Genomic DNA, 24,155 nt, shown 5'->3' with positions numbered 1-24,155 from the left:
AAGAGAAATAGTTCATAGGAAGTGGGTTTGTACTGGAGGAATCAGAGGAAGGATTAGGAAGTAGCAGCCCCTTCTGGATTGGATGCTACTCAAAAGCAAGATTCAGCAACTGGGTTGTATCAGTCATGTTTGTTGAGAAGGTGAAAGAAATGAAATAGGACTAATACACCATTCGTAGTCGGACAGAGGTCATTCAGGAGAGACTGACTAATGATGCTTTTGTCATCTGTCTCCTGCAAGAAACCACACAGTGGATCTGCTGGCCTAAGCCTCATCCTTCAGGAGACATTGCATTCAGCCAGGCACGGTGGTGTAGACTTGAGAGGCTGAGGCAAAAGGATCGCAAATTCAAAGCCAGACTCAGTAACTTAGTGAGGCCCTAAGCAACTCAGTGAGACCCTGTCTCAAATGAAAACATGTTTAAAAGACCTGGGGATTTGGCTCACTGATTGAACTTTCCTGGGTCCAATCCCTGTTACCCCCTCCCCCCAGAAGAAGGAAAGGGTTTTGTTCAGTGGGAAACTTGTCCAGATTTGAATCCCTGTACTCTCCCAAATGTGGCCTTGTGATTTGCATCCTTTAGAATAGTCAGTATTTTGATGTTTTTGTCGTGTTTCATCAAAAACTCAAGATGTTTTATGATTTTGCTTGTTTTCCTGCAGAAGTACTGCTGACCTTGAAGGTAGCTGGTTGCTTCTTTCTTCAGCTGACCGGGCTCATTTGCTCAAAATACTTACCAGTCTGGAGAGCTGTGTCTCTTTGTTTTGACCCAACTGACCTGCCCGCCAGTTCTCCCAGAGCACGATGAGCTGACGGCCTGGGCCCAGGCTCCCAGCAACGAGTTTTCCCAGCAACACTCGGCTGCTGTAGGAGGAGCTGCCTCCTCTCGTCTCAGTCTGAAGCGCGAGTCCAGACAGTCACTCAGTCTGTTCACTGCATTCACCTTAGTGCAACTTAGATCTCTCCTGCAAAGTAAATGTTGACAGGCAAATTTCATAACTGTTTCAGATGAATGTATTTAAATGTATGTATTTAAGGAGAACCATGCTCTTGTTCTGTTCCTGTTCAGTTCTAGACACTGGTTTCTTGCTTTGTTTTCCCTGGCTAATCAGTCTAGTACAAAAAAATTAAGATTTCATCTGGGGGAAAGAAAAGAATTCTAAAAACAAACTGTTTTTAAGCTAAAGCCTGCGTTTGGGACAGAAGCAGACCCCGTGGACAGTGCTGTATGTGCAGACACACCCAATAAGTGAAGACCTATAAAGTCATAGTTGTATCTTTGCAGAAAGCGCTAAAGACCATGTTGGAAAGGGATTCCAGTTATTGAACAGATGAAAAGAAGCCTGTGAGAAGGCTGTTAATATTAACAAGTATCTCTTCCATTTTTTTCTCTCGAGAAGAAATATTTTTCATTTCTAAATTAAGTTTCCTTTAGATTGATCATCTTGAATTAGCATCTCCCCTTCCCCTTCTGGTTCTGACTCTTGCCTCCCCCTGTTCCCCCTACTTTCATTCATTTTTTAAAAAATAATATAAGCTACAGAAACCAGGTAAGCCCTTTATTTCCTGAAATGTTTTGCCAGCCACTTACCAATTGCTAACTATTGAATTTCAGAAAAATGCATTTACTGGCAAGGAGAGGAGCAAAGTTAAGACTTGACACCAGTCAAGCTAAGGACACCTGCTTTGGAAGCATGTTTATTCTGTTCCCCAGCAACTCTGGCCTCCAAAACAGGAGAAAACACTATAACTAGTGTATTGAAATTGACAGCAGATATCACGACAGATTTAACCTCTGCCATGTGTTTTTTATTTTGTTTTTTAGCAGTGCTGACTAAGCCGAAGTTTTGTAAGGTACATAAAATCCAATTTATATGTAAACGAGCAATAATTTAAGTTGAGAACTTAAGTGTTTTAATTGTATAATTTTTGTGAGGTATACATATTGTGGAATTGACTCAAAAAATGAGGTACTTCAGTATTAAATAAGATATCTTCGTAGCAATGTCTCCTAAAGGTGTTTTGTAAAGGATATCAATGCCTTGATTAGACCTAATTTGTAGACTTAAGACTTTTTATTTTCTAAACCTTGTGATTCTGCTCATAAATCATTTATCTAATCTGTATGATATGCAGCCGCTGTAGGAACCAATTCTTGATTTTTATATGTTTATATTCTTTCTTAACGAACCTTAGAAAGACTACATGTTACTAAGCAGGCCACTTTTATGGTTGTTTTTCTGCCCACTCTGGTAGGGGAATAATATTTTATTAATTGGTGTCAGTTTCAGATAACTGCAATACCAAGAAACTGATGACCTTTTTGAGCTATTTCTCCCCAACCCCTAATACACATACTTTCTTACCTAAATTTCAGAATGATATCTTTTTGATGTCTAAAAAGCAAAGCATTTTATAATATCTCATTAGCCAGGCTTTTTAGGAACAGAGAAGTTTTTCCTTGAAATTTGATTAATTGTTTATTTGTGGCAGGGTGAAAAATGTACAAACTACCCCTATTTATATTTATATCTCTCTCTATATGCACGGATTACAGAAATATAGAAAGAGATATAACCCAAAGATAAATGGTAAGTAGACAGTCTAAAAGTGTTGCTCCATACTAAAGAAACTTCTGGAAATTTGCATTTCAATACCTTTTTCCACTTTGAGAGGGATCTCAATACAGGGAGGTGGCCAAGGAACAGCATTTCTCGGTGGCCACCAGTTCATATGTCCCCTCAAAAGGCTCTACTTTTCTCCACCAAACCATTGGGTTGCCCAGCTGTGATGGTAAAAGCAAGCAGATGTGGGCCCAGAACTCCAGGACCTCATCCATGTGATGAGGCTCACATGGTGCACAGTTTAGTGTGATCAGTTTTGAGTTAATTTTTAGAACTATGAGAGTTAGAATCTGACTTTAACTTCACACAGCACAAAAGAGAAAATGGAGTTTAACCCGGATTTATTTTAAGTCCTTTTTCACTTTACCATCCAAAAATACCTTCCATATCTTTCATTTTTTATCCATCTGCCCACTGTGTTTTAACATCAATCCAAGTTGGACAAATCTGCAGATCTGTGGTACTGGTAGTTCAGAATAACTCATGATCATTACTGTCTTGAAGGAAAAGAGATTATAAATTCTCTTAAGGTTCAGATCAGGTAATGGATTTTGTTTTACATCTAATTAGGAGAAGAAATAAGTGAAGGAATCCTCTGATCATATTGATCACTATAGAAGCAAAAGCCAAATCAGTTCCCTTCATTATCAGTATTTCTCATGCTGTACACAATAAATTTGTTAGACTGAGTACTTGGTTTTTGTTTAAGAGAACAAATAATCAGTGTTTTACTTATATTACTAAATGTGAAAAACATAATGTGAAAAGTATACATACATTAACTTGGTTGTAAAACCCATTTAAGTGTTCATGTAATGTGGTAAGTTTAAAAAGTGAAGTGAGTTGTTTTACTACAATGAATTCATTTGACTCAAAGATTAAAATGCCCCTCCCACCACGTGTATCTCTTATGGCCTGTAATAATTGAAAGCAATGTTTTTGCAGTTTATATAATGCAATTTTTAATCTGTGTTTAAAAATGGAGTTCATATGGGCTTAACACATGAACTGGGTGGCACAGATCCACTTGCAGAACCCAAAGATACACAATCAATTTTGAAATGCAACTTAAGCCATTAATTGTTGGTGTGAATTTAAAATTTTCTAGTGTTTGTATGGTAGTATGCTGCCTAAGAGCAAAGCATTCTCTGCACAAAAGAAAATTACTGTAGTGGCTTCGATTTTAATTAGAATTTTCTCCCTGGTGTTTCTTTATAGACTAAAACAAAATCTTTTAAGTTTCTTACTACAGGTAAAAGCTATGTGCAAGAACCTCAAAATGCTAAAATCTAGCATAATGCCTTAGATCTGTTTTTAAGTCTTGTATATTCCTACATAGCTGTCCAATGTATTATATTTGTATAGTGAATTGTGTACAATTTTTGAATAAGTGCATCATCACTTAATCTTTATGTTATTGAATAGTGATGATGATACATTTCTTCAAACATTTAACTGTCGTTTTTTTTTTTTCCTTTGTCATTGTGGGTTTTATTTGTACAGTTCCTCATAAAGTTGCATCTGAGATGTGTGTATATGAAAAGATTATACAAGGGTAAAATTAAGCAATATATTAACTATGGTTCTTCAGGAGAAAGCTTACAGTGTTTCAGGTTGTGATTTATTTTCAAAACGGAGTTGACTCTGAACATCACTTTGTTCACCTGCATTGATGTTTGTATTTCTAGTGTGAGCAGTTTATGCAAAGGTAGATATATTCAGAGAAATTTTAAATACATTTATGCAAGTTAATATTGCTTTGCTGATGCTATTTGCTTATTTGATGTTAAATAATGCTATTGTAAATAAAGAATTCTGTTGTTATTGCATCATTTAATAAATTTTAATGCCTTCGGGTTTTACATGGCTTTAGAGATTTTAATGTGTTCATATTGTATTTTCTTTTATAATTAAATTAAAAATACCTTAACTGTCATTTAGTAATTTCTCATATTGATACAGAAGTTGACACATTCACATCAGTTTAACATTTCATTCTAACAATAACCCTTTTCTTTCCTTCCTTTCTTCTTTCTTTCCTTCTTTTGCTGGCAAATGAACCCAGGGCTTTGCACATGCTAGGCAAACACTCTACCACTGAGCTATCCCCAGCCCCCCAGTAACCCATTCTTTTTTTTAATATTGGAGGTTGAACCCAGGGGCACTTAACCACTTAGCCACATCTCAAGCCCTTTTTTATTTTTTATTTTGAGACAGGGTCTCACTGAGTTGCTTAGGATCTTACTAAATTGATGAGGTTGACTGAGTTTCTGGGGTTACTAGCATGTACCACCACATCTGGTTAGATTTTCAGTTTGAAGATAAGGAATGTGTCCTGTTTAAGATTAAATACAACTTATATAGGACAAGTCTATTCCACAGAGTCCGAAATGATGTTAGTAGTCTTTTCACCATTCGGTTCCACTTCCCATTCCCAAATCTCCAAAAAGGTTCATGAGAATACTGTGGACTTTGAACTAGTTTATTAAGATTTTATATATAAAAATCTCACATGTGAGAATATTCATAATGGTTTACTGGGTTTGTTTGTTCATAATTGGGAAATAATGCAAATATAAAATATCTAAATCCTATATCATAAACTATATGCAATATTAGTAAATATATCTGTTTTCTTCCTTTCTTTCTCTCTCTCTCTGAAACACAGGTTTGTTCAGCCCATTACAGATGCTAGCTTGAAAAGGACCGAGTCCTGGGATAAATTCTACAAGTACAAGGCACAGAGCTCTATTCAGCTGGGAGTATATCCTAGAGCTTTTTGTTTGTTTTATTTTGTGGTGCTTGGGATCAGACCCAGGGCCTTGAACATACTCAGCAAGTACTCTATCACTGAACTACTCACGCCCCAGACCCTGGGATTATGTTTTGTACCAAAAATAAGAATAGAGATGAGAAAACTATGCTATTAGCGGTCTTAGCTGATGAAGAGAAGAAAAAACTCCTAACTTAATAGATGCTATTTGATAAATCTTCATAGAAGAGATTTCATTCATAGGAAGATTTCTAGGAAGAGTGAATATCATAATTCTACTTAAGGTTATTTATCATCTGGTACAGTCCAAATCCACTAAAAGTAGTAAAGTTAACAAAAGGCTCACAGCCAATGCTAAAAAATTAAGTATGAATTTTAGGGATGGAAGAGAAAAAAAACACTTTCAGCCAATTTGACCATCTATAGGGAAAACTTAAATGAATCAATTGACCAGCTCTTGGAATGAATAAAAAGGCTCTGTAAGATGGCTGTGATATGCAAAATCAACATTGAGTCCACGCTAATAACCAATCTTTTGAACTCGTTTTTATGTAAACATTAAACATGGGATGCCATGTTTGGTACACGTATACATGGTATAATGTTTGATCAATTTGCTCAAACATTGAACATCTGTTTATGGTGAAAACATTCAAAGTCACTTCTTCCAGCCTTCTGAAATATACAGTCCATTATTGCAAACTGTATTGTGCAACAATACAACACACACCAGGATTTGTTCCTGTCACAGTACTTATTGATCAACTTTTCCCCATAACCAGTTCATAAATGTCTTTTTAGGTATCTCCATTCACAATAACGATATTGCAGTGCTTATCAAGTAAAATTATACACCCAACATGAAGTGTAAAAGACCTTTATGGAGACAACTCTGAAATTTTGCTAAAAAGACCTGAAAAAATGGAGACATTCCAGGAACCAGAAAGACCCATTATTATAAAACTCTCCATTCCTCCCTCAAATTCATTAAAATTTCAATCAATATCCAAAAAATAATATGAACTTGGAAGATAAATGTGCAACAATAGGTGAGAACATTTAAATAAAAAAAGATGTGGAACTTCTGTGGGGTTTCTTGTTGGTTTTTTGGGGGAGGTACTGGGGATTGAACTCAGGGGCACTCAACCACTGAGCCACATGCTCAGCCCTTTTTTGTGTTTTATTTAAGAGACAGGGTTTCACTGAGTTGCAAATGGATCAGAGGGCTAAAGATACTGCAATAAAAGTTATTAGAATATATTTTGTTGAAAAAATGAAAGCATTTGTTAAGAAAAAACAGTAGTTATTAAGAGAATAAATAATATTCTACTAAATTGAATATTTAATATCTAATATTCTACTAAATTGAAAGTTGGAATAGGTGGCACACACCTATAATCCCAGAAACCCAGGAGGTCAGCAGGAAGATCATAAGTTCAAAGCCGGCCTCAGCAACCAGTTGAGGCCCTAAGCAATTTATCAATACCCCGACCCTAAATAAATAAATAAAGGACTAGGGTTGTGGCTTAGTGCTTAAGCATCCCTGGGTTCGATCCCCTAGTACCTCCTCCCTGCCAAAAAACAAAGACTGCAAACATAAAGTTAACAAAATAAGAATATAAAAATTTATTAAAGCAAAATAAGGTTGAAAAGTTTGAGCAAAATATGAATGGATAAAGTTAAAATGGCTAATGAACATCAATAACATAATTAGTCATCAAGTAGCAAACAAAAACAAGGTTATGCCATTTTTCATCCATGTATTTGGCAAAACTTAGAGTCTAGTAGCCATGAATACCACCATGTTCAGATGGGAATACAAATACTTTGGCATCCAGGATAAATGTGTAAATATGGATAGATTGGTGTTACTTCTTTGAATTTGGGGCAGAATTCATCACCGAGGCCATAGATGTTGAGTTGTGTGGCCTATAATTTAATTGTTCCAGATGTCTTCTCTGCCCTGTGGATTACTCTACATGCTGCATATTTGAATCTCCCCCCTGCCCGCTTTTCCAAGCTTGTATTCACTCGGGGCATATTCTGGTACATTTATGGGAGAATGGGTGTTTGTTCTTTTAACTTTTTGAAAACATAAATATTTCATCAATTTTTAAACTTTATTATTTTCTAATATATGGATCTCAAGGCAATAAATTTTCCTGTTTACCACTTTTAGGAGCATCTCATACCTTTATCTGCTTATATTATGAATTTAATATGGTGCATGAATGTAAATCTCCAGTTATTCAAGGGCTACTGATAACACAACTTAAGCTCCTTATAATACAGCTCTGTGCAAGGTTCTGGGTTTGATACTCAAAACTGTCCAAATATAATTTTTTTAAAAAATCTTTAATTATAGTTTAGGGTTTTCGTTGTCATTTCTATCAAGCTTGCTTCTTGTATCCATCAGAAGCTTTGTTATCAAGAATTTTTCCTGTATTATTTCAAACTCCATATGTTTGCTGATGTTTATGTTGAAGAGCATAATAACATTAATTTGTACACGCAAGCATTTCTAAGCGACATGCTTATCTAAATGGGTTAGAAACCAAGAGTAATCAAAATCAGTCTTTGTTGATGATTTTTGGTATACTTTTCCCATTTAGATATTTTAAAAACAACTGAGTGAAAGTTTGTTTTGTAACACAGAAATAAGAGTTGGGACGTTCAAAGGAAAATTTAAATACAGTGTTTTGTGCTCTGCATCTTAGACTGATGTGTCATGATCTCAAGACCTTAGTAATATTGTGCTTTATTTTATAAAAATAGTTACACATTAATTGTAATTCTTTGCTAGCTTTGAAATTAGGATTATCCGTGCATTATTTTTTAATATTACAATGTTAAATGTTAAGTTTTATATTACTGAGGTTGAAATCACAGATCTTATAAACAAACACATTTTAAGGGAAGGAGAAGGAGAAGAAGAGGGAGGGAGGGAGGGAAGGAAAGAAGGAAGGAAGGGAGGGAGGGAGGAAGGGGCTGTATTATAAGGAGCATACACATCTCTTCAAGACAAACTGACCAGCCAAGCACAGTGGTGCATGCCTGTAATCTCAGCAGCTAGCGAGGCTGAGACAAGAGGATTCTGCAGCTAGCAAGGCTGAGACGAGGATTCTGAGTTCAAAGACAGCATCAGCAAAAATGAGGCACTAAAGCAACTTAGTGAGACCCTGTCTCTAAATAAAATACAAAATAGGGCTGGGGATATGGCTCAGTGGTCAAGTGCCCCTGAGTTCAATCCCCAGTACCAAAAAAAAAAAAGACAAACCAAACTGACCCTTTTATTAACATGCCCACTTTACCCTCTGGTAATCTTCCCTCTCTTGTTTTCTTTAACCTACATATAGGCTCATTGAAGCCGGATTAGTTTTGCATACTATATCTTCATTTATTGCATACCAATTTTTATCTGGCTTTCTATCAGTTGCTGAGAGATTATTAAGGCCTCTTTCTCCCTTTAATTATATTATCTTTGCTTTTGTGTTTTGAAACATTATCAAGCACATGGACATACATGACAGTTACGTCTTCTCATAAACTAACCCTTTAATCATTTGGTCAGGAACAGGGGTAGAAATGCTCCAGGTGGAATAAACAGAAATCCAAAGAGTCTGAAGCAGCAACTAGTTGCAGTGTCTGAAGCTCAGTGTGTCCTGAAGATGATGCCTGAGGAAGCAGCAGCAGGAGGCAAGGACCCAGCAGGAACCAGATCACATCAGGTCTTCAAGACAAAGCAAGGGGCAGGTGGTATGGTGCATGCCTATAATTCCATTGACTTGGGAGTCTCAGGCAGGAGGATCACAAGTTTGAGGCCAGCCTCAGGAACTTAGTGAAAACCCTGTCTCAAAATAAAAAGTGAAAATGACTGGGGCTGTGCTTTGATTCTCCCACCAGAACTCACTCCACTCTGCACCTCTTCTAACCACCTGCCACAGGGTGGTAGAGCACCCCTGAGTTCAATCCCTAGTACCAAATAAATAAATAAAATTTAGCTTTAATTTTAAAAAAATAAGAAGAAAAATCACTGCATCTTGTATCTCCTACCACAAACATGAAAGCAGGATGGCACCTAGTAGGGCTGCATGGGTTCTGGAGGCAACACTGTCCACTCAGAGGTCTAAGTTCAAGGCCTTCCATATAGAGGAGAACTATTTCAGCTCCTCTGTCTGGTGACACAGAATTCACCCAGCTCTATGGGGAGCTTGGAGCAGGAAAGCTTTCTGGTCCAGGTCACAGTGCAAACAGCCCTACTGCTAGGATCATCAGATTTTCAGACCCTATCATGCTGAAAGGGCAGGTGGTTAGAAAAGATGCAAGCACAGGCTCTTGAGATTCTGGAACAAAACTATGACATCCACAGGGAGAATTACACTTGTCTCAGTATCTGTGGACGGCTGATTCCAACATGCCCTTGTGGTCACCAAAATCCATGCATGTTCGAGTCTCTTACATAAAAAAGCATAGTATTCGCATGTAATCTATGCACACATTCCCAATTTATTTATTTACACTGGGGATTGAACCCAGCAGTGCTTTGCCACTGAGCTACGTCCCCAGTTCTTACTTATTTTGAGACAGAGTCTTGCTAAGTTGCCGAGGCTGGCCTCAAACTTGCAATCCTCTTGCCTCAGCCTGAATCACTGGGATTACAAGTGCACACCACCTACCTTGACTCCATATACTATAAATCATCTCTGCATCATTTAAAATAAAGAATATGATGTAAATGCTGTGTAAACAGTTCTTATGCTATATTGTGTAGGGCATAATGACAAGGAAAAATTCTATACATATTCAGTACTAGCAACTTTTTTTTCCCAATATTTTCAATCAATGATCGATTAAATCTGTGGATGCAATCATGGATACAGAAGGCAGACTGTGTATTATGCTCTTTGAGAAACAACTCCTAGCAAGTTACTGGGCCCTGGTAGAGATAGCACCATTGACCAGTAAACACCAGTTTCCCATGTGTCCATAACTGACTGCTTATAAGCTGAGTTCTTTTGGACTCAACATGGTCATAAAGTCACACATGCCCAGTAGCAATTGTAAATGGTACATCAGGATTGAGTCCTATAGGGCCAGCGGATACAAGTAAGCTCTAGGAGCAGGTAGCCCATGTGACCCTCTCACCTGCCACAGATGCACCAATGATCCTCCCCTGGTTACATAAATGGCCTTAAAGAGAGGGTCCCATGTGACTGGCTGAAAGAAGAGAAAGCCCAAGCTTGGCTTACAGAAGGATCTGTTCAGTTGATGAAGGATCTGCTCAGTCAGTGGCCAACAGTCTGACCATCTGGTCAGAGACTTGGAAGAGATTGTAAGATTGAGAAAGACACATGGATGTGCATATGGAGAACTAGAACATGGTTTGAGAACTTTGGATTGAAGTGTTAATTCCTGCCAGCAAACATCCAACGCTGAGAGGCACCGTGCACCAAGTAGACAAAACGACTCAGTCAGTTGACAGGAGCCGGGTTTCATCAGCAGCCTCTCCAGAACTGGCTGGGGCCATGAAAGGAATGGCCATGGTGGCAGAGAGAGAGAGCCTATGCCTGGGCCCAAGAGCAGGAGGTTTTGCTTATCAAGGCCGATCTATTGCTGTTGCTCGGCATGTTCAACTTCCTAACCTTTGTGACTGTTCTAGAATGAAGGTAAACCAGCCAGATGCTTCCCCCGCTGGGGGGCTCCAAACACTAAGCTAAGTGTCTGAGCGAACCTGCCAGAAGAGGGAGACTTGACCACCGTGTTTGCCTCCACCCAAGAGCGCACAGACGCCTCACTGAGAAAGTTCACTGTTCAATGTCTGATCTCTTACTTTTGTTCCAAAAGCTGGTTATTGTTTCTTTCCTGTTCTGAACTACCTACTTGCCTTTTCCAAAGGGACACCCTTCACCTTTAGGCTATCACTCACTTCCCCCAACCCCTTCTCAGGTGGTCTTGTAGCAGGTGCCTGCAGGGAGCCATCTCCCTGAGAACAGCTTTCCCCAGCATTTGAAAGTGAAGATTTCTGGCAAGTTCACTTGTCCAGCATTCCGGAGCCACAACTGAGCCTTCTCCAGCAAGTTCTGGATCTCAGCCCAGGGAGTGTGGAATGGCTAATAGAGTATTATAGGACATTATATTTGCGATGTTATATTATATCTACTTTTGCCGTGTCCTTTAGAGTTCTCTTTACTTCTTAGTAGCTAATCCCTGATCATACCAACCCCCTCGTACAGATAATTTTTGTGTGTCTGTGTGTGTGTGATGCTGGAATTGAATCCAGGGGTGTGCTCTACCACGGAACTACATTCCCAGCCCTTTTTATTTTATTTTTTATTTTGAGACAGGGTCTCACTAGTTCAAGCTGGCCTTGAACTTGAAATCTCCTGGCTTCAGCCTCCCAAGTAGCTGGGATCAAAAGTATGCTCCACTACACCCAGTAATACTGATTCTTTGTATTAAGTGCTCCCTGTTCAAACAACTGTACCATTTCTCTTCTGTCTAGTAACAGACTGATATGGACTTTTAAACAAAGCTGACTCTAGTAGCTGTAGTAGCTGTACAGAGTGGCAGAGACAGGTCTGCTCTTTGAAGATAACACTATTGCATGTAGGAATAATTTGTTGTATTCTTTTCCTTTTTTTTTTTTTTTTTTGTACTCAGGATTGAAATTGAATCCAGGGGCACTTTATCACAGAGCTACATTTCCAGTCCTTTTTTAAAAATTTTGAAACAGGGCCTCACTAAATTGCTGAGGCTGGCCTTGTGAAATTTGCAATCCTCCTGCCTCAACCTCCCTAGTCACTAAGATTACAGGCACGTACCACCCTCTCCAGCTTGGTTTTAAACATATTCTTGTTATAATCCAAATTCTTACATACACCTTACAAAATGACACTTTATCTTACAACGTGACCACTTTGAGAAATTTTCAATGTGATCTAAATTATCCATCTTAAAGCATCTTAAAACAAAAGGGCATAAAAGGAGGGAACAGCAAGATTTTAATATTCAGTGGTTAACATTTTTTAAATGTTATAAAGAATCTTAGATTCTGTGGGTAAAGCACTTCCTAACATGTGAGGCTTTGGGTTCAATCCCCACTACTACAAAAAATAAAAACAGAGAAAGAACAAATCTTAAATGTTAAGGATAGACTAGGGGCCCCAGCCTCCCTACATCAACTAGTTCATATATTACTAGTTCTGTCAGTTGCTAACCCAACTTGAAGAGTGCACTGAAAGGAACTGAAAAATAATCTATGTATTCCAGAGTTCCATCCAACAGAACAGAACTTTATTTTTTTTTTAGTTTAATCATTTTTATTTCAAGTGTATTTTTAAAATCATAAATGGGGTTTTATAATCCAAAGTTGAAACATTTATTCTTCATTACTTTAGAATCTGACAAGCAATTCCAGACCATGCTTTCCAAATTCAGTCTTCTTTGCTGTTTTTCAGACTTCTGAGACCTAGTATTTACACTACTCCATTCTAAAAGTACAATTTTAGATAACTACTGTACACTTGTTGTAAGAGAGTTTTCTGAAAACAGTCCATCAAATATAAAGTATGGTTTCTGTCCAAGGATCAGCAGTGAGGGGAAAATATTAAACACCTTTCAAGAAATCATTTATTCATTTAAAAAAACAGAACCAATGAGTTCTCTGTCATAAAAGAGAACATATAAAATTAATCTAAATTATTTTTGTAGACTTTGGTAATATTCTTCCCCACACACAGGTCTCAATCCTACTTAATTTTTTATGCAAAGTCACCACTGGAATTTACTGGAAAAGAAAAAAAAATCCCAGGTGTTATTTTATTTATTTATTTTTTAAAATATTTATTTATTTATTTTAGTTTTTTTCGGCAGACACAATATCTTTGTTTGTATGTGGTGCTGAGGATCGAACCTGGGCCGCACGCATGCCAGGCGGGCGTGCTACCGCTTGAGCCACATCCCCAGCCCCCAGGTGTTATTTTAAAGATGAATAGGTTACTACTAAGGAAAAGAACTGCCCTGATAATTTCTCTCAAATGCTCATTTTAAATAAAAATAGTTACTGGAAATATTTTTTAAACCAACTTTGGATAGTATGCAGCATACTACTCATTACACAAAATAGGAAATCAAAACTTTTCTAGGAAAATTTCCATGTTTACTTTTAAGATTACAACTTATTCAACTTTTTTCCCTTTTGACTGCCTAATTCAACATTTAAATTTTTTAAATTCTGCATTTCAGTGTAGCAAGAGTTCTTTTCAAATGTTCTTCACAACACAGAACACAGACACCAGAGCAACATTCTCAAGTCACATTGTTTAACTACAATGAAGTAAGAAATGAAAGTGGACGGATATCTCAAGATAGATATTCTCTCTCCTCTGAAGAGGAGCAAGCTTTTAACAAGTGAGCAACACAGAACTCCACTCCCCTGCAACTCCCTCAAACTGAGAATACCTTGATTTAATAATATATTATTTTTAAAAATTAAAGTTTGGTCACTAGGAAAGACTGAACAAAAATTATTCCCTTCTCCCCAAACAACCCAAACAGTTCTAGTCACTCTCTCCCTCTACTCCCCACAAAAACAGGGAAGTAGTAGGGGCCCAAAGCTTTATATCTGAAATCTTGGCTCCTATAACATTGCTATATGCTCAAAGTTGTAGGTCTATACATTTCATTATCCAATACTTCCCCCATTTATAAGTTTAATTCCATACACACACACACACACACACACACAGCCATATACTCACTCTCAAGTAAGACACTTTTTTGTGTTTGTTGATAAATTATGAGGAATATGAACTAGGTGTGCACAGGGTTTCATAGGTGCTTTGTAAACATCAGAGTCACTTGGGTCCTTTTCTCCAAAAGCCTGAAATCAAATTATGCAACCAGGGATCACTACTTTCCCAGACGCTGTTCACAGGCTGCATATTGACGAAGGGCAGAGAAAAAGTCCTCATAACTGATGTTTAGGTGGGAAGGCAAAGAGACAATCTCAGTCAATCTGATTTGCCAGGGAAGAAAGCCTAATGTGCTGTCCACAGGACCAAACTTCAATACTAAATCAGGATCAGGATAACCATTTGAACTAAGTAAACTGTCTAACGTATCTACATCCAAATCTGTAGATCTCTTTTGCTGCTGGGCTACTAACTGGCAAAAGTCCTGAGCAGCTCTCACAATATCTGCTTTTCCATCTTCTGGGGACAGCACTTTCACTGCCAAATGGCAATTTAAAACTTGATCATCTTTGTCATTACTATTTGCAAACCCCGGTGAGTATTTGGAACAATCTAGGCCCAGAAGTTCCTGCTGTTGTTTTAAAATTTCATCCATCAATCTGGAATTATTTCTTTTGAAAATACCTCGCCCCCGCCGCCACCTTCCTCCTCCCTTAGCGGCCCCGCCTCCGTTAGTACATGGATAATTCTGATTGGCTGGCGTGGAGCTCTCAGAACAGAACTTTAAAAAGCAAAACAACGTGTGTCTGGTAGTCTAGCTTAGTTGCAAAGCACTTGCATAGCTTTCAGGAGGCCCGAGTTCAATCCCCAGCACAGGAAACAAATATAAAAACATAAAATGTGGTAAAATTCTGTTAAAAACTTCCTTTCTGTCTCTCACACACATTTATTAAAGATTTTAGAAATCATCCAGGCATGGTAGCAGGAGTCTGTAATCCCAGAAAACCAGGAGGCTGAGGTAGGAGGATCACAAATTCTAGCCAGAGCAATTGAAAGAGGCCCTGTCTCAAAAATAAAGTAAAAAGGGCTGGGGATATAACTCAGCGGCACTTGCCTAGCATGCAGGAAGCCCTGGGTTCAATCCCCAGCACTACAAAAAATAAAAATAAAAAATAATAAAGATTTTAGAAACCTCCTTTAGACAATAGTCTGGGATAGATCAACAGGCAAATGCTTTTACCACCTTATCGTCATTTTTTACGAAAACCTTAAGCAAGAAATCAGGAATCTGGTACTTCTAGGCTTGAATAGGAAATAACCCTACTAACAAAGCCATAGCAATTGTCCAGACTTTCTGGGAAGGTCTTAGAACAAAAACAGAATAAGAGCCAGGTGTGGTGGTGCACACCTATAATCTCAGGGTCTTGAGAGGCTGATGTAGGAGGATCACAAATTCATGTCCAATCTCAGCAACTTAGCAAGACCATCTCAAAAAATAAGCCAGTAGTGGTAGTGCATACTTCTAATCCCAACAACTCGGAAGGCTGAGATAAGAGGATTGCAAGTTCAAGACTAGCCTCAGCAATTTAGCAAGGCCCTCAGCAATTGATGAAATACTGTCTCAAAATAAAAATAAAAAGGCTGAAGATGTAGCTTTGTGGTAGAGCAATGGTGGATTAAATTCCAAGTAACCAAAATAAATAAATAAAGATGTGGCTCAAAAACTAAATTAAACAAAACCAGAGTAACACCCTAAACAAGTTAATGCTTTTCCAAAGTAAATAAATGAATAACCCGACATACTTAAGCCTCCCAACAAAATGCTCATTGATCAGGACTCTTGCTGCTACTGTTAACAAAAAGGACACTGTAAACCCAGGCATGGTGGTACACAACTGTAATCCCAGTGGCTTGGGAAGCTATGGCAGCAGGTTTATGAATCCAAGGCCAGTCTCAGCAAAATCGAGGTGCTAAGCAACTCAGTGAGACCCTGTCACTAAATAAAATACAAAATAGGACTGGGATGTGGCTCAGTGGTTGAGTGCCCCTGAGTTCACTCCCTGGTACCAAAAAAAAAAAAAAAAAAAAAAATGACACTGTAAAACCAGCAGTCTTGTGATGGCAAAACCAGACCTGATTATAAAATGAAATTATAAAAATATATGCTAACAAACCCATGCCTGGGAAAAGGGTTAACTCCCCTCCCTTTCTATCCCTTTCTATCAGCCTTTCTTCAGGAAACCTAATTAATCACGGTCCCTACCCTTCAGATTGTAAATAACTGTCTCTAGGCGTCTGACTACTCCTTCTCGAAATGTGGACACCCCTGTGCCAGGCTTTTGCTAAAGATTTAACAGATGCCTGTGAAAAGAGCCATCTCTTGGGCTGGGATTGTAGCTCAGAGGTAGAGCACTTGGTTCACACATATGAGGCACTGGTTCGAATCCTCAGCACCACACAAAAATAAATAAATAAAATAAAGGTATTGTGTCCATCTACAAAAAATAAATAAATAAATAAGTCATTTCACCTATTGGGGTGGATTTTTTTTTTTCTATTTATTTATTTATTTATTTTGTATTTGTTATGGCCCTTTAACACATAGGCCATACTACATTGACCTTACCAGTAGTCTCTTAGAAAGAAAGATGTTGGCTGAATGGGCCACCTGTAGGTACAAACAAGTCTTTCTAAAAGAAAGATGTTTTACTGTAACACAATTGGGCCTTAAAAAATAGTTTTCTGGATTATTATTATTTAATCTTGGACTTGGACTTGGTCCATCTGGGGTAGAGTATATAAAAGATTCTGTACGTATAGGCATTTATGCAGTTGCATGATAGGGAGTCTGGACAGTCAGAAACTAAGCTGAAGGTGCCAACGGCACTGTCTCTGACATGCAAGAAGAGCAGGACACCAAAAGAAAGGGTTAAATCCTTTCAATCCCGGGCAGGTAGTCCCAGCAAGGTTTCTCAGCCCGGCCCCAGGCAGATCCACATCATCTCCCTGGGCCTCCTCTGCTGAATATCAATATGCTTAGTATAAGAAAAAGGCCCCAAAGGAGAATCTGGGTACAACTGACAGTGTGGCACTCACTAAGTTGATGGCATTATAATAATGATAAGGGAGATAGGTCAGGCTCAAAATATCATGTGCTCCAAAACCTTGAAGGCAACCTGGGAGGAAAAAACAAAACAAAACAAAACAGTTTTTGTATATGCTAGATTGTCTGACCTGTCTTCTGGGATGAAATTTATTATGTAAATTAAATGCATAGATAGCATTCATGAGGATGGTTTCAGAATATAAATTTAAGAAAGGGTCCAAAACTACAAAAGATAAAGGATAGTTACAGGCATAAAAATATATTTTTTGGTACATACATTTAATAGACAAAGAAGTCAAGGAAAGGGGAGGGGAGATGAGAATAAGAAAGAGAGTGGAATCAATCGAGTATGACTTTCCTATGTTCACATACGAATACACCACCAGTGAAACTCCTCATCATGCACATCCACAAGAATGGGATCCTAATTAGAATAAGTTGTACTCCATGTATATATAATATGTCGAAATACACTCAACCATCATATGTAACTAAAAAGAACAAATTAAAAAAAATTTTAAAAGCCAGTAACAGCATCACTGATGTCCTTATGTTAACCAAGTTTAACTTTTTTTTTTAATATTTATTTTTTTTTAGGTGTAGATGGACACAACACAATGCCTTTATTTTTATGCGGTGCTGAGGATCGAACCAGAGTCCCGCCCATGCTAGGCGAGCGCTCTACTGCTGAGCCACAATCCCAGCCCCCCAAGATTAACTTTTAATAAAAATTTAGAATCCGTAATGTAATGTAATAATCTAAAATGACAGTTGTTTACTTAACCAAAGTTGTACAAACATTAATCCCTTTAAGATTAGTTCCCCCAAATAATAAAACCCAAAAGACACAGAAATTATCTTTTTTTAAAACATTTATTTTTTAGTTGTAGGTGGACAAGATACCTTTATTTTATTTTCATATGGTGCTGAGGATTGAACCCAGTGCCTCACCCATGTTAGGCAAGCACTCTTCCTCTGAGCCACAACCCCAGCCCCAGAAATTATCTTGAAAGATATGAGCAGACCAGTGTTTTAAGAAACCCTTGTTATTTCAACACATAGAAAATTAAATTCTGATTTATATCAGTACATTAATATTTAACCTTAAAAAAACACTTAAATAACTTCAACTGATTGTGCTGATTATAGCCAACTTAATGTCACACAAACTTTTTGAGATTTACCCTCCACAAAACTTGTGTAACTTACTTAAATGTTCTATAACTTTGTTTATACCTTTGGTTTTCTCCTCCTTCTTTCATCCTGGACTTTAGCACAAGAATATTACTTTACCAGACAAAACACCCTCTCTTCAAGAAACATTTCCTTCATTTGGAGTTAAGTTAAAAAGATAGATTTTTGTTTGCTCAAAGGATTACTGTGACCTTAAAAAGGGAATATAACATAAAGGTAAGTAAAGGTTTGAGATTACAAAATCTAGGTTTCTTGGTACATAGCTGTAATGTAAACTAAATATTTTTTACTCTTGTTAATTTCATTTTGTATTTTCCTTGTAAACCTTATAACTGTTGTCGATCAGTGTTTTATAGAAGTACAACTTCTGTAATAATACCTGAGTTAATTTGAGATAATGAGTCATCACCTATAGCTAGACAAAACATAAGGCTGAATTCCAGTATAATATTGAACCCAATTAAATGAAAGAGGAAAATAACTGTAAAATTATAGACACTAAAGTTAAAACCCAGTACTCCTACTTTAAGACTCCTACTTAAAACTCAAACTTAGAGACTAAAGATAAAAAGGGCCAAGGAAAATAGCCAATATTTGGTGGCTCTTGCTCTCTGAAGTCAGCTCAAACTCAGGGAATGAAAGGACTTCTCTAGGGCTTTACAACTCTAGGCACATGACCTCCCAACCTGGGGACAATAAGACCTTAGAGAATGGGAAGCGGATTGGAAAGGGAAATGTCTTTAATACTTCCAAGAAAAACCACACATGATCAGCAAGACCTTGACCTGTCCTAGCAGATGGCACAAGAGAAGCTAAGAGGCTTTCACAAATTCCCAAGAATGATACCCTGAGAAATCTCAGCTGATTCTTAACAGTAGATAGGAGCAAGGTCAGTTTTAACTGAGTTGGTCTTAAACACACGGCAGGAGAGTTAAAACCAAAGTACAGGCATACACATGCTGGTGTTCATGGCTAAGATGGCACAATTCGTGGCAAAGGGGTTCAAGATCACCTGGAAGTTACAACTAAGCAAATTATATCAGGAAACCCACCTACTCTGGATCAAGTGTTGCCAATTGCTTTGTTAATAATTAGGTCTACCCCTATTAGACGGGTTCTTCTCATCAGATTCTTTATAGAAGCCCTCCTCTCATTATAAGAGGTATATGAAAAGATCTAAAAAACGAACCAAATTAGGCACACCCCTTTAAGCCAGGAGATGTTATTTGGGTAAAAACAAAAGGAGCTTCTTTGGAGGAGTCTGTTTAGTGTCATTTTATCCACCTCGACTGCAGTAAAGGTGGCCTGGGTGGCCCCTTGGATTCATCAGGGTAAAACCAGCCTCTTACTGTTGGGAGTTGGGAGTTCATTCCTGATTCAACTGCTCCGAGCAAGGTAACCATCCAAAATAAACAACCTGGAAAGTCCCCTCAAGGACAACAGCCAGCCCTGCTTTTGTCACTCAGAAAACTATGCATGGCCAAGCTTGGGGAACTGACTGCTAATTGGGATGAATGGACTACTCTTATTGTCTGTATTGGTCTATTTACTGTCCGGCTCCCCGCTGGCACTGCTGTTTGGCCTCTGAATCCTTAACATACTGTCTTGATTTGTCTCCCATTCAGAGGCCATGAAATTCCATATGGTCCTCCAGTGTTACCAGTGGCTTAACTTGGAGGACATGGACACAGGTGATGCCTCTTAAAAAGGTTTAAAAGCTTAATACACCTTTATACCACAATTTATCATGTCTCTGTATATGAGATATGTTGACAAATTCACATCTTCATACATGATTTTGTATAATGATGTGTATTAAGAATTGTAATGCAAAAATAATAATAATAATAATAAAAGTTTATTTTTTTAAGGATAGAGAGAGGAGAGAGAGAGAGAGAGAGAGAGAGAGAGAATTTTTTAATATTTATTTTTCAGTTTTCAGTGGACACAACATCTTCATTTCTTCATTTTTTTTTAATTATTTTTATGTGGTGCTGAGGATGGAACCCAGCGCCCCGCACATGCCAGGTGAGCGCGTTACCGCTTGAGCCACGTCCCTAGCCCAACAAATTCACATCTTCATACATGTATTTTGTATAATGATGTGTATTAAGAATTTTAATGCAATAATAATAATAATAATAATAATAATAATAATAATAATAATAAAGGTTTAAAAGCATATCAAACACTTTCTTCTCAGCATCACACAGATCTCTGTTATGTAAGCTGTCACAGAGGTGGGCATACAATTGTAATATTCCCTAAACATATTTTTAGCATCTGTAGGGTTATTTTGATAGTTCCCTTTCCATTGATATTAATTTTTGTGTTCTTGCCTTTTTCTTGATTAGAACTTGTTTATTTTTTTATCAAATTTTAGCTGTATTATTTCTTCTCTATTTCATATATTTCTGCTCCTACTCTTATTTTTCCCTCCCTATTACATAGTTTGAAAATAATTTGTTATTCTAGCTTCTTCCTGATACAAGCACTTTAAGTTATAAATGTTTATCTGAGTACTGTTTCATCCCAGAGACCCTGATATTTTAAGCTTTTATTATCACTTAGTTCAAAGCACTTTTCATTTACTTTTTTATGCTGTCTTTCTTGACCTCCGAGACATTTATAAATGTGTGCCATTTAATTTTTAAATAGTTGATAGGTGGGTTTTATAACTCTGAATGTGATTGATTTCTAATGTAATGAATCATGCAGGAAACACAGTCTGCGTGAGTTCAAATTTTTAAAAAGTAATGAAAATGCTTTTTATATTGATTTTATTCATTACATACATGACAAACTGATCAAATTGCCTACTTCAAATATGTGCATTTTATTGTATTTTAATTTTACTTAAATAAAGCTATGGGAAAAGTTCTTTTTTTTTTTTTTTTTTAAGGGTATCAAAATAGGGGTGGAATGTAATGGCAAAACCAGACTTGATGGGCTGGGGATATGGCTCAAGAGGTAGCACGCTTGCCTGGCATGCGTGCGGCCCAGGTTCGATCCTCAGCACCACATACAAACAAAGATGTTGTGTCCGCCGAAAACTAAAAAATAAATATTAAAAAAGAAAAATTCTCTCTCTCTCTCTCTCTCTCTCTCTCTTTAAAAAAAAAAAAAANAAAATAAATATTAAAAAAGAAAAATTCTCTCTCTCTCTCTCTCTCTCTCTCTCTTTAAAAAAAAAAAAAACCAGACTTGATGATAAAATGAAATTATAAGAACATTATGACATGCAACCCATGCCTGGGGAAAGGATTAACTCCCCTCCCCTTTTATCAGCCTTTCTTTAGGAAACCTAATCACATAGATTCCTACCTTTCAGATTGTAAAATACTATCTCCAGGGGTCTGACTACTCCCTTTCAAAATGTGAACACGCCTGTGCCAGCCTTTCAAGGCTAGAGATTTAACAGATGAAGAGCTACTTCTTTCCATCTGTTTCATAAGCATGCTAATTTATGTTAGAGACCCCAGAAGAGGCCTTCAGTCCTGTAGATTAGGAATTTTTTTAAAGACAAAAAATATCCTCTAATGATAGGACCAGTCCAAGATGATGTCAAATAGCCTATACATGTTGTGAGGAACTGTGGATTAGGGCTCAGAATTTGGAGTTTGTTCTCCTCTTGCCCGGCAGTATAAAATAAAGTTTGGAGTTCTCCTCCTCTCAAAGTGCTGCTTGCTGCTTCTCCACTGGTCTGTTTCCTGCAACAGTCTCACTTTTTTTTTTTTTTTAGTACCAAGGATTGAACTCAGGGGCACTCAACCACTGAGGCACATCCCCAGCCCTATTTTGTATTTTTTTTTTTTAATTTAGAGACAGGCTCTCACTGAGTTGCTTAGTGCTTCACTTTCCTGAGGCTAGCTTTGAACTCACAATCCTCCTGCCTCAGTCTCCTGAGTTGCTAGGATTATAGGTTTGCGCCACCGCGCCCAGCTCACGGTCTCACTTTTGCTAGACAGTATCTGGCAGATAATGAGAAGGTTCCAAGAGAGAAGGTAACACCCAACTTCTCATTGTTCGCTTAAAACTTGAAAGAAGGCTGTGGGTATAACTCACTGGTAGAGCACATGCTTAGGCCCTATGTTCAATCCCCTGAGCCCAAACAAACAAACAAATAAAACTCACAAGAACATGAAGAGGGATTAGTTAGTGGGTACAAAGTTACAGCCAGAATGGAGGACTAATGCAGCCTGTACTATTACACTAGTATTATGTTGTATGTAATGGAAATAGCCAGAGGAGAGGGTTTGCAGAGTTCTCATCACAAAGAAATAATAAATGTTGGAGATGATAAATGATAACTATTAAGCAACTTAGTGAGACTCTGTCTCAAAATAAGACATAAAAAGGGCTGGGGATGTGGTTCAGTGGTTAAGTGCCCCTGGGTTCAATTCCCCGGTACCAAAAAAAAAAAAAAGAAAAAAGAAAGAAAGAATTTAAAATAGTTTTTTTAAAAAAGGGCTAGGAATGTAGCTCACTGTAAAGTATTCAAGGGTTCAATCCCCAGTAAATAAATAAATAAATAAATAAATAAATAAATAAATAAATAAATAAAAATTTACCTGTGATAAAATGCACAAACCTTGACTATACCATGATTTTTTGTTTTGGTACCAAGGATTGAGCCCAGGAGTGGCTAGGGCCTCGATAAGTTGCTGAGGCTGGATGTAAACTTGTGATCCTCCTGCCTCAGCCTCCCAAATTGCTGGGATTACAGGCCTGTGCCACAGTGCCAGGATATGTTTTTTAATTTCTTTTTTGGGTTGGGGGGATACTGAAGATTGAACTCAGGGGCACTCAACCACTGAGCCACATCCCCAGTCCTTTTTTTTTTAATATTTTATTTTTTAGTTGTAGTTGGACACAATACCTTTATTTCACTTATTTATTTTTTTTATGTGGTGCTGAGGATCGAACCTAGGGTCTCGCGTGTGGGAGGCACTCTACCGCTGAGCCACAACCTCAGTCCCCCAGTCCTTTTTTGTATTTTATTTAGAGACAGGTTCTCACTGAGTTGCTTGGTACATCACTTTTGCTGAGGCTGGTTTTGAACTCACGATCCTCCTGCCTCAGCCTCCCAAGCCTCTGGGATTACTTGTATGTGCCCACTGTGCTCAGCTGTTTTTTAGTTTTTCTTTTTAAAATTTTTTTTTATTTTTATTTTTTGTCATTTTAGATGGACAGCATGCCTCCATTTTATTTGTTTATTTTTATATGGTGCTGAGAATCAAACCCAGTGCCCCACTCGTGCTAGGTGAGTACTCTACCACTGAGCTACATCCCTAGCCCTCGGCTGTTTTTCCAGCTTAAAAAAGGGTCTTGCTAAATTACTAAGGCTAGCCTGGGATTTGTGATTCTCCAGCCTCAGCCTTCCAAGTTACTGGAATTACAGGCGTAGGCCACCATGCCCAGCAGGTAAATTTTACCTTTAAAAAAAAAAGAAAAAACTGCTAGGTAGGTGTGGTGATACATGCCTCTAATCTTAGCAACTCAGGAGGCTGAGGCAGGAGGATCTCCAAGTTGGAGGCTGGTTTCAGCAACTTAGCAAGGCCCTAAGAAATTTAGTGAGACAGTGTCTCAAAATTTCAAAAAAAAAAAAAGAAAAAGAAAAATGGGGACCAGGGATATATTCAGTGGTTAAGAGCTCTGTGTTCAAAAACATGGTACCAAAAAGAAAGAAAGAAGGAAGGAAGGAAGGGAGGGAAGGAGGGAGGGAGGGAGGGAGGGAGGGAGGGAGGGAGGGAGGGAGGGAGATA

At 37.8% G+C, this 24,155-nt stretch overlaps 2 protein-coding genes and 1 long non-coding RNA gene across 14 annotated transcripts in view; 2 read left to right on the top strand and 1 right to left on the bottom strand.

The window, feature by feature from the left end:
* Ncoa2 (nuclear receptor coactivator 2) overlaps window positions 1-6,505 on the top strand; it is a 176,052-nt gene extending 169,547 nt beyond the window's left edge. For 4 of the 12 annotated variants that reach the window (XM_015485856.2, XM_015485853.2, XM_048783034.1 and 1 more), the window contains one exon: window positions 663-4,486. In XM_015485856.2, coding sequence (XP_015341342.1) covers window positions 663-674 — 12 coding nt within the window. In that variant the 3' untranslated portion in view covers window positions 675-4,486. Of the gene's footprint in view, window positions 1-662; window positions 4,487-5,292 lie in introns of those variants that run through there. The other 8 variants (XM_048783031.1, XM_048783032.1, XM_048783036.1 and 5 more) reach the window with 7 other exon arrangements.
* A 6,232-nt stretch (window positions 6,506-12,737) lies between these two features.
* LOC125610574 lies at window positions 12,738-13,972 on the top strand. The gene is made up of 2 exons (XR_007340577.1): window positions 12,738-13,207; window positions 13,370-13,972. It is a non-coding gene; the product is annotated as an uncharacterized LOC125610574 (long non-coding RNA).
* Window positions 13,973-14,209: 237 nt separating this feature from the next.
* Window positions 14,210-24,155, bottom strand: part of LOC107142280 (dehydrodolichyl diphosphate synthase complex subunit NUS1-like) — a 14,207-nt gene continuing 4,261 nt past the window's right edge. Inside the window, exon 2 of the mRNA XM_048782845.1 lies at window positions 14,210-14,871. Coding sequence (XP_048638802.1) covers window positions 14,308-14,871 — 564 coding nt within the window. The 3' untranslated portion in view covers window positions 14,210-14,307. The remainder of the gene's footprint in view (window positions 14,872-24,155) is intronic.

This window comes from Marmota marmota, unplaced genomic scaffold (assembly GCF_001458135.2).
Source record: "Marmota marmota marmota unplaced genomic scaffold, marMar, whole genome shotgun sequence".
Taxonomy (NCBI): Eukaryota; Metazoa; Chordata; class Mammalia; order Rodentia; family Sciuridae; genus Marmota; species Marmota marmota.
The sequence above is the reverse complement of the archived record's forward strand: the minus strand, read 5'-3'. Positions and strand labels throughout refer to the sequence as shown.